Source organism: Argopecten irradians, chromosome 14, assembly GCF_041381155.1.
Source record: "Argopecten irradians isolate NY chromosome 14, Ai_NY, whole genome shotgun sequence".
NCBI classification, from domain to species: Eukaryota; Metazoa; Mollusca; class Bivalvia; order Pectinida; family Pectinidae; genus Argopecten; species Argopecten irradians.
In genome coordinates this window covers 24,338,373-24,353,832 of record NC_091147.1, presented here as the reverse complement: position 1 = coordinate 24,353,832, position 15,460 = coordinate 24,338,373, and the positions used below count along the sequence as shown (strand labels likewise).

The window sequence follows — 15,460 nt, the reverse complement described above, 5'->3', positions numbered from 1 at the left end:
ATTACAATATAAGATAATTTATTTAAAATGTCGATTTGGCGAGTTTATTTGTGTTCCATATTTTTATTAATAAGTTACAGAGTTGCCTCCCTTGCCGTAAGGTATTGCGAAGACATTATTTTGTGATCAGAATAAACATTGTTTTCTTTGAAAAGTATGGGGTTATGCTCACAAACACACGATGTCACAATTATTACCTACCTGGAAGGGCAGATAACTCTGTATAATGCAAATACAGAACAGTTTTATAAAACAGCCTAGGATAACTGTCTTTGTTGTGAAGATGTAAAACGTAAAAATCCTATCTAAACTGAAAACTTGATTTTCTCTACTACAGTAAAGCCAAACATTCTACACTGGCTAGAGAGGACGGATTATCAGAGGCGCGAACACGAATGGAATTCCTTGATGGAGAAAGTAGTTCTGATCCTCCAACTTCTCAAAATAAGCCAGGTACAGCTTCAGGCAATAGACCTGATCAGACGTCAGCGTATAATCCAGAGACAAAGTCGTCAAATGATGATGATGATGGATATGAGGAAATCTACATCACAAAGATTTGGCGTGGATCGGACAATAAACTTGTAAGTTCATTGTCATCGATTGTGTGTTTAAGCTCCGAGTGGTTTAGGTGTCTGTCATTCTGCCACCAGTAATTATGTAACATCAAATTCAAAGTCTTCCAGTTTCGTATTTTTAGTAATGTCTGTTAGAGAGAATTTAGGTTGTTTTACAATATTTTTGCATTCAAACAAATTTTGCGTAGTTCGCATGCAATTCAATTTGACGAAAATAAATTGCCGCGAAAATGTTTTAAATATATACATGTAAAGTAGAAGCTTAGCAGTCTAGATCTTGAAATCAAATTACAATGGAGAAGTTATTTGCTATGAAAACATGAAATTAAGTTGCCTCAAAAGTACAGTTTACATGTAGAAATTGAAGTAATATATTTGTAATGACAGGGGATTTTACCGGAGGTGACTAACACTGACAACCTTACAGAACTGGCAGATATATCAGAGAGTACAATCGTAAAGGAAATCCAGCAGAGGTACTGGAAAAACCAAATCTATGTAAGTCTGACATTTGCACTTTTTTAGTAACTTGATATCTGAACTGTATCTGTTTTAATATTGTTTTCTTTTGATATACACAGTGACGCTATATCACCTTAAATAGAGACACTTTGTGTAAAATTTTGATGAGGAGCCACAGTGCTCAAGTTGTACAGGTATTATTACATGTTTGGGTTGTCAGTTCATTCCCACTTGACACCAACTTGGGACAGTCACCCCACTGATTGTGGTTTTTCTCCGGATACTCCAGCTTTCATAATCCTCCATAATCTGAAATCTCCATATACATGGCCTTGAGTGCTAATTGGGCATTAGATTAAATTGATCTAAACTTTATTTTTAATACAATTTGATATTGATACTAGTTGTAAAGGTAATTGATATAGAATATTTTTTTGGGTTGTATAATCCAGTAATGTATGTTTTGTCTTCAGACCTTTATCGGAGATGTTCTGATCGCTGTAAACCCAATGTATGTCTTGTATTCAGACCTTTATCAGAGATGTTCTAATTGCTGTAAATCCAATGTATGTTTTGTATTCAGACCTTTATCGGAGATGTTCTGATCGCTGTAAACCCATTTCAAGAGATGGCCTGTTACTCCAAGTCTGTAAGTATGATCAAAGCTAAAATTAACTTTGAATATATAGATTATATGTGTAAAATAGAAAGAATTATCAATATCTAATATTGAAATAGAAAGAATTATCAATATCTAATACATGTATCTAGCATTGAAGAATTGTATGTGTAAATTACCAATATTCTGCGTTGAGCCGTCTATCTGAGTTCTGAAAAAAAAGAAAAAAAAAAAGGATGATCAAAGACAGGTAAGCTTAGATTCTAGTTTATTTCCTTTTGAACATGTGATAGATTTTAATTTTGATTTTTGAATTTTTACCAGATTTCTGCCAAATACCACAAGGAGAGAGAGAAGTTACCTCCCCACGTGTACGCTGTAGCTGAGAGGGCGCACCAGTGTCTGATGCGAGACCGTAACGCCCAGTGTTGTGTTATCAGTGGAGAAAGTGGTGCGGGAAAGACGGAAACATGTAAATTTATCGTCCAGCACCTGTCGCGCATCGCTGGCAGTGACGAGAGCAGTCTCAACAGTAAAATAAACCAGGTATTGTCAGTGTTTACAACTACAGACTTTAGATTACAAATGTTCAAGTCAATAGTTTATATATTATTATATAAAACATTGTGAACAGTTTAAAGATGCCACACTGCTGACAAATAATATTTTTCCGTACACTGTATTTTTTCTCTATCAGAACCAAGAGCAAATGAATTAGTTTTTTACTTCAGTAAAAAAGTTATTTACTTTACACTATAACCATCATTGAAAAGTTTGAGCTTTTTATTTTACTTCAAGATCAAAATGTTTAAAATAATTAATTGCATCTCCGAAAAAGTAAATGGAAAGCATCAATTGCATATCCATCAAAAACAAAATATTTATTATTTTTTGTGTTAATTAGACATACATATGTTGAATTCTGCATCAAAAATTGACCATTTTTTTGTTAAATTCCAATCTTTATTACCACCCCCTGTCAGAAACAGACTTGACAGAATTTTAAAATTTCTTTACATATTTTACATCTACATGGATTGCCCAACCCAGAATTTAAACATTTGAAACTGATCCACCCTGAATACCCAATCAGCAGCCTCCGAAAACATTCACCCCTCTATGAAATCATGTGCCCAAAAGGGGATTTCCAAGAATCTATTTTTGGTTTGATTCTTCGTTCCCTTCATTGAATACTTATTCCTGTTCTTTTACATAATAAATAACTTATTGCCTCATGCATTATTGAAATAAGCAGAACTTTATGATGTTAGAGCTTTTGATTGAGAGTATGTTTATAATGAGTTGTAGATATCTTGAGGAAATGTCTAATACAGTCAAACCTGCAAAAATGGACACCTCTATATAGCGGACACCTGTCCATAACAGACAGTGCTAGGAATCCCCAACAAAAATCACTATATAAATGTCATGTATATTGCGGACACCTCCTCAATGCGGACAGCGGACATTAAATTTAGTCAATAAGTCAGTAAAATTTCCATATATAACGGACACAAATAAATTTTCTGAACGTTGGTACTTTCACTCGAAAAAAACATAACCTTTTAGTAGTTAGACTACATAAATATACAGTATAGTGGACACAAAAAGACATCGTTTTTGAATGAAAATCACTGTATGAATTGAATGCGTATAGCGGACACTTTCTATATAAAGGACACCTCTCTATAAAGGACACTTTAGCCTTGTCCCCTTGGTGTCCTTTATACACAGGTTTGACAGTATTTACTGGTATGTTGATTTCCTGCTTCTAATATCAATCCATACCTAGTATGTTATAATTTGTTCTATAGGGGAATGCTGTCCTGGAAGCCTTTGGTAATGCCAGAACAGTGATCAATATCAACTCCAGCAGATACGCCAAATATATAGAACTCTACTTCAATGACCTTGGCAAGATCATGGGAGGTAGGTAACTCAAGGTTTAAAAAAAAAATAAGTATGAGGAGTTTTAATTACAAGGATAGAAGGAAATCATTGATTTAATCTGGATTTTGATTTATCTCATTCCAAAATTTAAATTTTTGCTTGCAAAATAAAAATAATAGTGTGTGGGTACATTTGTTTGTAAGGAGGCTGACCCCAGGGCTCCAACCCTGGCAGTTTCTATTATAGAATAGTCTGGCCAATAAAAAAAAAATTTCAAAAAAAAAAAAAAAATAATAGTAAAATCCTTTAAGAATCATTTCATAAAAACTCATTAGGATTCTATATTGGTAATCAATGATCAATTTGTGTTGGTTGTTCCAGCGAGGCTGTCTGAGTATCTGTTGGAGAAGTCGCGGGTGGTGTTCCAGAATGAAGGGGAGTGTAATTATCATATATTCTACTGGATGTTCTCTGGCCTTACCCCTGAGGAGTCAAGATTTCTCAAACTCAGTTCTATCACTTCACACAGGTAAACTGATTAAAGTAAAACATGGAGGTAACAGACATGTGGAGACCAACAAAACCACTTTGTTATAAGGATATTTCATTATACTCTTATTACAAATGTCTTACAGAAATTTAGTATGTGAATGAGAAATGTTTTGTTATAACCATGAATTCACTATAAGTGTTTTCATTATAAATGTGTTTATTGTATGTATAAAGTCAAAATTCAGTGATTTAAGGATTTAAATGAGTCCTGAGCCTGGCACCATAAAACTTTCTCAGACAATTTTTTTTACTCAGGCCTATGGAAAATCATATACTTGAGTAAAAAATCTGTCTGAAAATAGTTTTATGGTACCGGGCCCTGGACTCATGATTTTCCTTTTGAACTCACCAAATTCTGAGAACCCTTTATATTTCTTTGTACTAGGGCTCTTTCAATTTGAAAATAAAGTGTTCTGGATTCGCCCCTAAAAAAATGTGACATAAATTGTCTTACCTGCCTTACCTCTATATGAAGACCACCTGCTTAATAAGATTATATCATATGGTTCAAAATTTGTTACAATGTGACTTTGTGTATAAAGACCACAAGACCATTTGTACTGGTCCCTGGGGGAGATGTATATTTTATTCAACCCAATAAGCCATGCAGATACAGTATTCCAAAAATTGAGAAATCACAGTGGGACCAAATTCAGACCTTTTCTGACTGCACAAAGCAAGCCGAAATGAGATATAAAACACATGGTTATATTTTCAGTTCAAAGTAAGTTAAAGATGCTTCACCGCCAACAAATGGTATTTTTTCACAATCAAAAACAGGAGCAGATAATTTAGTAATTTTCTCCAGTTACCGTATAAAAGTTACTTGCTTTACACAATTACGGTACTGCCATTGAAAAGATTGAGCTTCTAATTTTACTTCAAGTAAAAAATATGAAAAATGATTAATTGCATCCCAAAAAAATTCCTTGGCGCGATATCCTATATGGAATGAAGTACTGATTGCGCATGCACCAAAGGCAAAATAATTTTTTTATATTATTTTTTGTGTAAATTAGACATATATTCAAACGATAAAACACCAATTATTGTTCAAATAATGAACATCATTTATGCTCTGTCGGCGGTGGAGCATCTTTAAAATGTGACACTCATAAAAGGGATTGTTAGTGATAAAAGAGTATTTTGTTTATAACTACCAGTCTGAGTAATCTTATTGACTTCACCATTAGCTGATATGGCTTTCCTGTTTGTAGATACATGCGTCACAAGGGAATTGATCCGAAAAGTCTTGTCCACACAGAGAATCGAGAGAAGTTCCTGGAACTGAAGGATTGTCTGAAGTTTATTGGATTTACACAAGATGTAAGTTATCAGAGGGTGCCCTATACCTGTATACTGGTATTTACTGTAAATCAACTAATCTTGGTGTACGATTAAATAACATGTAATCGCGAGCAATAAGAAATCACACAAATTAATCGCTAAGAAAATGTTCTGATTGCTGAACACAGGTAAAGTAGATCCATATGACACTAAATCGTACAATCAAATTTGTGGCATGTGACATGAAGTCGCTGTAAAAATGGGTTCGTTTGCAGTACCTGTTGTATTAGATATAGAATTAATACGCTCTTACACACAAGCTGAATATAATGTTTGTTACATTTTCTTTTATCACATAATCCGCCTGATATTCAGTGATTTTGCCCGTGAAATATTTTTGCATATGTCACTAGTGTAATATGACCTGGAGTGATTTTCATTGGCTGGAAATTCATTGTAATGTCAGACAGAAACAGTAAAAAAGATGTCAGCAAAAATGACGTGACGTCAGGATCACGAGGACGGCAGGACAAAATGGCAGCCTCTGCTGGATTTTCGGAATACATTTTGGTGTGAAATTATTTATGTGATAAAAAGTATCTTAAATTTGTGTTCATTTCATATGAGATTTTATGAAACTCGTCTCGAAGTTTTAATTTTTGCTCACCAAGGCTCGCAAAAATAAAAACTTCTAAGACTTGTTTCATTAAATCTCATATGAAATGAACACTCCTTTAAGATCCTATATATATATATATATCTAATTTTGACCTTTGACTTTGACTTCTGACCTTCAGGATCTGGAGAATATTCTGTTGCTGCTGTCGACTGTCCTTCACCTTGGTGACATCACGTTTACGACGGGAGGTATGAATGACATGGCAATCATAGTCAATCCTCCCCAAGTTCAAGTTGGTAAGACAAATTTTTGTGCTATTTTATTGGATATCTACTATAATCGGTTATTTCCATGGTTCAAACATTCCTGATGCTGTTAATTCCATTATTTCTCAGAGGAAATTGTTTCTATATGCATATGAATCATTTGTTTTCTATCTGCACATATAAACTGTTTTATTACATATCTAAACATAAAATATAAATCTGAAGTATTGATTAAGTTTGTCTACAATTGGTAAAATATGCCCCAAAATATACTACAGAATATATGTCAATAGATTTGTGACACATGTTGCTGTTTTCAGTGTCCGAGTTGCTAAAGGTCTCTGCTGAAGAACTTGGATCATCATTTGTGTGTGACTACACTGTAACCAGGGGTAAGCAGCCAATCATTGCTTTGCTTGCATCAGCCTCCCATGTACCGGATCAATGAAATAGAGTGTTATATATCATTCATGGTTGAATGTTGCCTAGCAAAATGATTTTAAAAATCTTGCCACCTTTAATTGAATTCACAATTTCGGTAAATGGGATTGACAGCAACTATAAAAATAATACCATATATGTTTTGAGTATGTCTTTGATATAAGCATGTGCTTTGGTGTCAATATTTGTAAATTGCTGTGTAAAATTGCATGTGGTGGTTGAAAGTAAAAGAAAAAATGGTACATTTTGGTTAACAAAATTTATGTAATTAATATGAGAAGTTATTTTTGCCATAGGCATGTCCTTTCAGACATTATTTGCATGTATGACCTTCCTCACCATTTTGATCCCTGACTTTTGCATATGACTTTAATTACGTGACTTCCATGATTTTTATATAAATTCATAATTACCATTGTAGTTCTCTGGCCCCTATATCTGAACTCTGACTTTGATCTGTCTAATGTTCTTGACCTCCTTTACCTTTAGGCATAATGTAAAGTGTAGCTTGTCTGTTGTTAAATGTCCTTTACCTTGCTGACCTTGACCTTTAAATGTTAGTTTACTCCCTGACCTTTGATTTACCTTATCTACCTGCATGACCTTGCATGTTGTTGATATGCCTGACCGTCAGGATCACGAGGACGGCAGGACAAAATGGCAGCCTCTGCTGGATTTTCGGAATACATTTTGGTGTGAAATTATTTATGTGATAAAAAGTATCTTAAATTTGTGTTCATTTCATATGAGATTTTATGAAACTCGTCTCGAAGTTTTAATTTTTGCTCACCAAGGCTCGCAAAAAAAAAAAACTTCTAAGACTTGTTTCATTAAATCTCATATGAAATGAACACTCCTTTAAGATCCTATATATATATATATATCTAATTTTGACCTTTGACTTTGACTTCTGACCTTCAGGATCTGGAGAATATTCTGTTGCTGCTGTCGACTGTCCTTCACCTTGGTGACATCACGTTTACGACGGGAGGTATGAATGACAATGGCAATCATAGTCAATCCTCCCCAAGTTCAAGTTGGTAAGACAAATTTTTGTGCTATTTTATTGGATATCTACTATAATCGGTTATTTCCATGGTTCAAACATTCCTGATGCTGTTAATTCCATTATTTCTCAGAGGAAATTGTTTCTATATGCATATGAATCATTTGTTTTCTATCTGCACATATAAACTGTTTTATTACATATCTAAACATAAAATATAAATCTGAAGTATTGATTAAGTTTGTCTACAATTGGTAAAATATGCCCCAAAATATACTACAGAATATATGTCAATAGATTTGTGACACATGTTGCTGTTTTCAGTGTCCGAGTTGCTAAAGGTCTCTGCTGAAGAACTTGGATCATCATTTGTGTGTGACTACACTGTAACCAGGGGTAAGCAGCCAATCATTGCTTTGCTTGCATCAGCCTCCCATGTACCGGATCAATGAAATAGAGTGTTATATATCATTCATGGTTGAATGTTGCCTAGCAAAATGATTTTAAAAATCTTGCCACCTTTAATTGAATTCACAATTTCGGTAAATGGGATTGACAGCAACTATAAAAATAATACCATATATGTTTTGAGTATGTCTTTGATATAAGCATGTGCTTTGGTGTCAATATTTGTAAATTGCTGTGTAAAATTGCATGTGGTGGTTGAAAGTAAAAGAAAAATGGTACATTTTGGTTAACAAAATTTATGTAATTAATATGAGAAGTTATTTTTGCCATAGGCATGTCCTTTCAGACATTATTTGCATGTATGACCTTCCTCACCATTTTGATCCCTGACTTTTGCATATGACTTTAATTACGTGACTTCCATGATTTTTATATAAATTCATAATTACCATTGTAGTTCTCTGGCCCCTATATCTGAACTCTGACTTTGATCTGTCTAATGTTCTTGACCTCCTTTACCTTTAGGCATAATGTAAAGTGTAGCTTGTCTGTTGTTAAATGTCCTTTACCTTGCTGACCTTGACCTTTAAATGTTAGTTTACTCCCTGACCTTTGATTTACCTTATCTACCTGCATGACCTTGCATGTTGTTGATATGCCTGACTGGGCATGTGTTTGTAGGAGAACAGATACGGAAGGAGAGAACGCCACAACAGGCCAGTGACTGCCGCGATGCTCTGGCCAAGTCTATTTATAGCCGAATGTTTAGTTGGATAGTGAATGGTATTAACCAGATGATCCAACCAATGGTTCCCAGGTAACTCAGGACCTTTATGAATTACTTAAAAAGTCGATGAAAATGCTTGTTAAAACATAAAAAATTAATTATGATCTGTTTCATACTAAATCTGACTTTCTGATTGGCAGATTCTTTTTTAGCCCACCATCATCAGATGGTGGGCTTTTCAAATGGCTTTTTGTCCGTGGTCCGTCTGTCCTTCTGTCTGGCCGTTAACATTTCTTGTTACCACTATTTCTTAGATGTTACTGAGGGGATCTTTCTCAAATTATATATGTATGTTTCCATAGTTGGGCATATTGCAAATTGAAACCAATAGATCAACAAGATGGCCACTAGGCCGCCAGGCTGCCATCTTGGATTTTGATAGTTAAAGTTTGTTGTTACCGCTATTTCTCAGAAAGTACTGAAAGGGATCTTTCTCAAATTTCATATGTAGGTTCCCCTAGGGCCCTAGTTGTGCAAATTGCAAATTGGGACTAAATGGTCAATAAGATGGCCGCCAGGCAGCCATCTTAGATTTTGATAGTTAAAGTTTGTTATATCTCAGAAAGTACAAAAGGGATCTTTCTCAAATTACTTATGTAGGTTCCCCTAGGGCCCTAGGTGTGCATTGTATTTGTATTTTGGGACTGATCGGCCAATAAGATGGCCGCCATCTTAGATTTTATTAGTTAAAGTTTGTTATATATCTCAGAAATACTGAAAGGATCTTTCTCGAAATGTAGAAATATGTAGTAAAAGTTTGAAAAGCAGAGAAAAGATCCCTCTTTCCATTATCAGATCATTCTTTGGTGGGCGCCAAGATCCCTCTGGGATCTCTTGTTTTTCATATTACTATGAAGAAAAAATTCTGAGAATCGCGTGAAGAAAAAAAAATGTTATGACGTCATAATAGAGATGTCAACGCTGCATATTGATACAGAAAAAAGGATTTATTGGAAAATCAATGGAATCGTACCTTTAAACGTGTTTCATGTTATTAAGTAGTTTAAAAAAATAATTATAAGCATTGATGTCACTTTTCTTTAACTTTATCTGGTTATGGAAGAATTTTTCATTGCAAACTGTGTGAATCCATTTTAAAAAATTACCTGGTTTGTATTGTTGATTAAAAGACAAACAGGAATGGTTAAATTAAGAAGTTGATGATTTAATTATTTAAACTTTTAATTTTATCAGTTGCTACTTTCTTTTCTGAGAAAATGTATTATCTGGGTATATATGCATATCAGGTTTTAAAAGTAAAATGTATATTGACTCATTATACTAAAATTCCAATGTGTCCGCATGTATAGTGATCAGAGTTGCTGGTGTTCATTGTGCAATATACCTCAGTGGATAATGGCTGCAGTTGCATGTATTTTGGTGTATACCAGCTGGTAGATTATTTTTTGTTGCATGCTTCTCTCCCCAATTGTAAAGTCTAAAGTAAATTAAAAAAAAATGAATTCAAAATAAAACACATTCTTCTTGGGTTATAAAATCATTTTAAGAATCCTTTTGTCACCAACAGATGTTTACTTTTAAATGCTTCCCTTTGTTTTGCCATCCATCATCAGATTATGGATTATTCAAATCACTGCCCATAGTTCATGGTCTTTGAATTTGTACTTAAATGATTCTCATCACTACTTTACAAATATGGTATGATCTGCAATACAGATATTGTTTAAAAACACATTCATACTGGCAGTTAATGTTATCCTGACCAAGTCTCATATATTAGGTTTTCCTTGCAGGGAAGATCCATTGCTTGTGGGGATTCTGGATATTTTTGGGTTTGAAAACTTTGCCAAGAACAGTTTTGAACAGGTAAATATAATTCCTTCAATATTGTCTTTTTAATGGGCTAATCTTTGTGTTTGTATGGTATTTAATTTGATGTAAATCTGTTCTAGGTGTGTATCAATCTGGCCAATGAACAGATGCAGAATTACACCAATGAGCACATCTTTTACAAAGAACAACAGGACTGTTTGCAAGAAGGCGTGCCATTGGTGGACTTTGACTGGAAGAGTAACCAGTCAGTTATGGATACTTTCTTTGAGGTTGGTGCTATAGTTCTCAGTGATCCTATCCTTCAGTATTGATGCTTGCTTTATTTTGTTTCTTACTCTAAAGTTTAGATTTCAAGGTTACTGTTACTGTTGGTTTAAAGATGCTCCACCGCCAACAGAGCATAAATGATATTCATCATTTGAACAATGATTGGTGTTTAATCGTGTATATATATGCCTAATTAACACAAAAAATAAATGAAATAATTATTTCGCCTTTGGTGCATGCACATTCAGTACTTCATTCCATATAGGATTTAGTGCCACGGAATTTTTTCGGGATGCAATTAATTATTTTTCATATTTTTAACTTAGAAGCCCAATCTTTTCAATGGTGGTAATGGTGTAAAGTAAGTAACTTTTGTAACTGAAGAAAAATACCAAATCGTCTGCTCCTGTTTTTGATAGTGAAAAAATACCATTTGTCAGCGGGGTAGCATCTTTAATTTATGGACCCATTAACCCCTAAATATTCATAATGGACAGGTCTACTACCGATTTAATTTAGAAGAGTCTAAATGAGTCTTCAGGGATCAACGAGTGCTATTGCTACTTAAACTATATGAACTTCTGGTGATAACATTTTGTTTTCTGTTTTGAAGAAACACACTGGAATCCTAGCCATTTTAGATGAGGAAAGTTCATTCCCCAAGGCAACAGATCGTTCCCTAGCAACCAAACTCCACCAGGGCCCAGGTCAGTAGAGAGAACAATCTCTGTTTGATGGTGATGTCTTACTTGATTAAAATTTAACAATTTTGTGAAGAAACTCAAACTTCAGATAATAGAACTTCTTGGAATATCTCTACCATTTAATTTGCCAAAATGAAGTTGAAATCATTACAAATGTTTATATTATCTTTTCTCCTTGATTTTATTGAAAACCACTAATGATTCCAGATAAAATTTCTGTATTCATGTTTCATTGAAATGCGAATAATTTGAAGTTTTTATCTGTATATTTTTGCCAGGGAAGAAATTCCGAGACGTTTACAAGACTCCTAAAGACATGGGAGTGGTGTTCACGGTTGTACATTACGCCGGAGCTGTATCGTATGACTTGCAGGGATTCCTGGACAAGAACCGTGACACTCTGCCTAACGCTGTCACATACATATTGAAGAGTATGTTATTTAACCTCTCTGTTCTATTCTAAAGACTCTCTTCTCAGAGCAGTATGACTCATGTTATTAGAAGGTAGTCATAGTTTATGGCATATGTTTGAAAAAAAATATGATGCAAAATATTCATGTGAAAAAATACTTCCTGTCTTCAAATTTCTGCTCAAAACAACATATTAATGTTTGTTGCAATAAAAAAAGATTTAAAAAGGATGCAACAATTTTTCGATAAACATGTTCGCAAAGTCCTAGAGCTGCTTCAAATTTTGGTATACTGGGTGACAGGCATGTCTGAAAATGGCATTGCATATAGAAAAAAGATTCATTTGAAATTTATTTATAATTTGAAGTAGTTCTGGTCAAATTATTAAGCTCATATAATATATTATGGTGAAAATATCTGAAAAGGTTTTCTATTTTCTGGAATTCTTTCCTTAATAAGAGTTGTTTCCCTTTGTTCTGTTATCAGCCAGTGAGAGTCTGCTGATAAAGGATTTATTCCAGTCCCGTGTGACCAGAACCGGGTCCCTGGCCCCTAGTGCTAGACAACAAAGGTCACGGAGAGGTACAACTGCCAAGTCTCCATTTGAATTCTTCAAGAAAATGAAAGGAGGAAAAACAGACAAGGTAAACTGCTGACAGAAAATTTTAGCTCACCTAACAAAAAAAATGTATCTATTGATTGAAATTTAAAGATGCTCCACCGCTGACAAATGGTATTTTTTCACTATCAAAAACAGGAGCAGACGATTTAGTAATTTTCACTTCAGTTTGACAAAAATTACTTATTTTTACACACCCCCATTACCACACATCGAAAAGTTTCAGCTTTCTAATTTTACTTACAAGTTAAAAATATGAAAAATAATTAATTGCATCCGAAAAAATTGGTGCTATGGCACTATATCTTATATGGAAATGAAATACTGATTACGCATGCACCAAAGGCGAAATAAATCATTTTATGCTTTTTTTTGTTTAAATTAGACATATATATATATATTATTTAACTAAACACCAATTATTGTTCAAATGATGAATACCATTTAATATATGCTCTGTCGGCGGTGGAGCATCTTTAAAAGGCCTCTACTTTGTTATGATAACTCTAGACTTGTGAAAGGTAGAGGAAACCATTTCAAGCCATATAAGCCTCTTTTTTGCACCCATTTTTTGAGTGCTTTTTGATTCATAATGTACTAATATCATAGTAATCTGTATGATGATGTGCCTGTTAAGTATATATCAATTGTGATGATGTGCTGATGTTACACAGAAACCCAAAGGCCCCATGATGTCTGTAGAGAGGAAGGGCCCGGCTACCATGGCTTATCACTTCAAGGTAAGAAGTCTATAACACAAAGGAGTAGGTATTTTACAATGTTTCAAAAAGAAATGCTTATGGAATGTGTATACAATGGAATCATTTGGTCATGATGTCGGTCTGTAGTCTACAAATCTTGCCTTGACAACTTCTCAACTGATTGTAATGAAGCAACATAGTAATAAAGGAACCATTGATGCATATGATTTATAGATGTGCAAGAAATTTTGATTTTTAATGTGGTTGTCATGGTAATAAGGTCATTTTACTCAGGTTGTGTTTATGGCTACAGTTCTTTGGATTATATCATTTTTTGTATCTTTCAGAATTCTCTAAACGATTTGATGGCAAAGATCCAGTCAGCCAAACCACAAATCATCAGATGTATTCGCCCGAACACCACCAAAACACCCATGTTATTTGTACCTGAGTATGCGCTCGCCCAGCTACGGTATACAGGAATCGCAGAAACTATCAAAATCAAAAAGTTTGGATATTCCATGAGGATCCGATTCCATGACTTCTTACTGAGGTACAATTTAATCTGCACTTATTTTGGAATGTTTTTTTTTGTGTTTTTTTTTTATCAAACATTTTCATTGAATATACTTTAATCATGATTTTTATTTTGAAATGTCCTAATTCTTATGTCCCTTTTACAGTTTGATTTATAGTTCCTGAAAAGTTTGCTATCATTCTTTTTGAATTGGAGATATATTTTATTATTTCTAAATAACATACTTAAAATAAAAGATAATAAAAAAGATCAACTCAAATCACCTGTGTCCATTGACTGTTTGTTAATAGTTAACATTTTCTACTTCTTGAAAAACCATTGACATATTTCATGCACAATTATGGATATGAGAGATGATTAACATTGCTGCTATGCAGTAATTAAGAATAAGATGATTATATGTAATTAATTACTACAGATACCACACCCTGACAATGTGTCTATTGCCACAACACAGTATGATAGCAGACCTGGACAAATGTAAACACATCTTACTGTGGTGTCATCTCTCAGAGGCCAAGGACAAGTACAAGGTAGGGAGTGTGGGGGTGGGGCGGGGCAGGAGGAGCGGGGGGAGGGGTGGGATGGGGATACCACACCCTGACAATGTGTCTACTGCCACAACACATTATGATAGCAGACCTGGACAAATGTAAACACATCTTACTGTGGTGTCACCTCTCTGAGGCCAAGGACAAGTACAAGGTATAGAGTGTGAGGGTGGGGCGGGGCAGGAGGAGCGGGGGGAGGGGTGGGATGGGGATACCACACCCTGACAGTGTGTCTACTGCCACAACTAAGTATGATAGCAGACCTGGACAAATGTTAACACACACATCTTACTCTGGTGTCACCTCTCAGAGGCCAAGGACAAGTATAAGGTAGGAAGTGTGAGGGTGGGGCGTGGTTGGGCGGGGTGGGGTAGGATGATGTGGTACGAAATGGGAAGGGGGGGGAGTGAGTTGCAGGAGGGAGGCTGAGTGTTACAACAATCTTGATGCATGCTATTTCCTTATATGGTGCCATCCATCAAAAAATGAAATTAAACAGAAGAAATAGTCTGTTTTTGTGTTGGAGAAAGGAGAGAAAGTGAGCGTTAGAAGATTAATGGATAGAAGGTCATATCTAACTTTCCTCCTACTTTACAGTGCAGTATATCGGGTGGGGAGGGAGAGGACCACACCCTATCTGTTACTTCTGGTATGTGTTGGTAAATCCTCTGATTAGATTTTACTGTAATTGTAAAATTAATACATTATTAGATAAAATATTCTGTTTCATGCAGATTGGAAAAACAAAGCTATTCATGTGTGAACGACACTGTGTCCGTCTCGAGGAAGGGGAGGTAACTCTCAGAAGAAGAGTGACCCTTGCCCAAGCAGGTTAGTATGCCCAGGATTTATTTTTTTCTGATGCATGTTTGTCATACGGTCATGTCTCGTTATAAACTTTTGACGACACTTTTGGTATAAAATAAAGTACATTGCTTTTGTAATGTAGATCTTACTTAT

The 15,460-nt window shown here is 34.7% G+C and overlaps 1 protein-coding gene across 1 annotated transcript in view; it reads left to right on the top strand.

The window, feature by feature from the left end:
* LOC138307694 (unconventional myosin-XVI-like) overlaps positions 1-15,460 on the top strand; it is a 134,205-nt gene that overhangs the window by 10,541 nt on the left and 108,204 nt on the right. Inside the window, exons 9-27 of the mRNA XM_069248530.1 lie at positions 338-584; positions 966-1,076; positions 1,624-1,689; positions 1,984-2,205; positions 3,474-3,588; positions 3,931-4,078; positions 5,319-5,427; positions 6,186-6,303; positions 6,594-6,665; positions 8,810-8,945; positions 10,670-10,742; positions 10,829-10,978; positions 11,590-11,683; positions 11,959-12,111; positions 12,578-12,735; positions 13,385-13,450; positions 13,759-13,964; positions 14,368-14,482; positions 15,235-15,331. Of these exons, the coding sequence (XP_069104631.1) occupies positions 338-584; positions 966-1,076; positions 1,624-1,689; positions 1,984-2,205; positions 3,474-3,588; positions 3,931-4,078; positions 5,319-5,427; positions 6,186-6,303; positions 6,594-6,665; positions 8,810-8,945; positions 10,670-10,742; positions 10,829-10,978; positions 11,590-11,683; positions 11,959-12,111; positions 12,578-12,735; positions 13,385-13,450; positions 13,759-13,964; positions 14,368-14,482; positions 15,235-15,331 (2,456 nt within the window). The remainder of the gene's footprint in view (positions 1-337; positions 585-965; positions 1,077-1,623; positions 1,690-1,983; positions 2,206-3,473; positions 3,589-3,930; positions 4,079-5,318; positions 5,428-6,185; positions 6,304-6,593; positions 6,666-8,809; positions 8,946-10,669; positions 10,743-10,828; positions 10,979-11,589; positions 11,684-11,958; positions 12,112-12,577; positions 12,736-13,384; positions 13,451-13,758; positions 13,965-14,367; positions 14,483-15,234; positions 15,332-15,460) is intronic.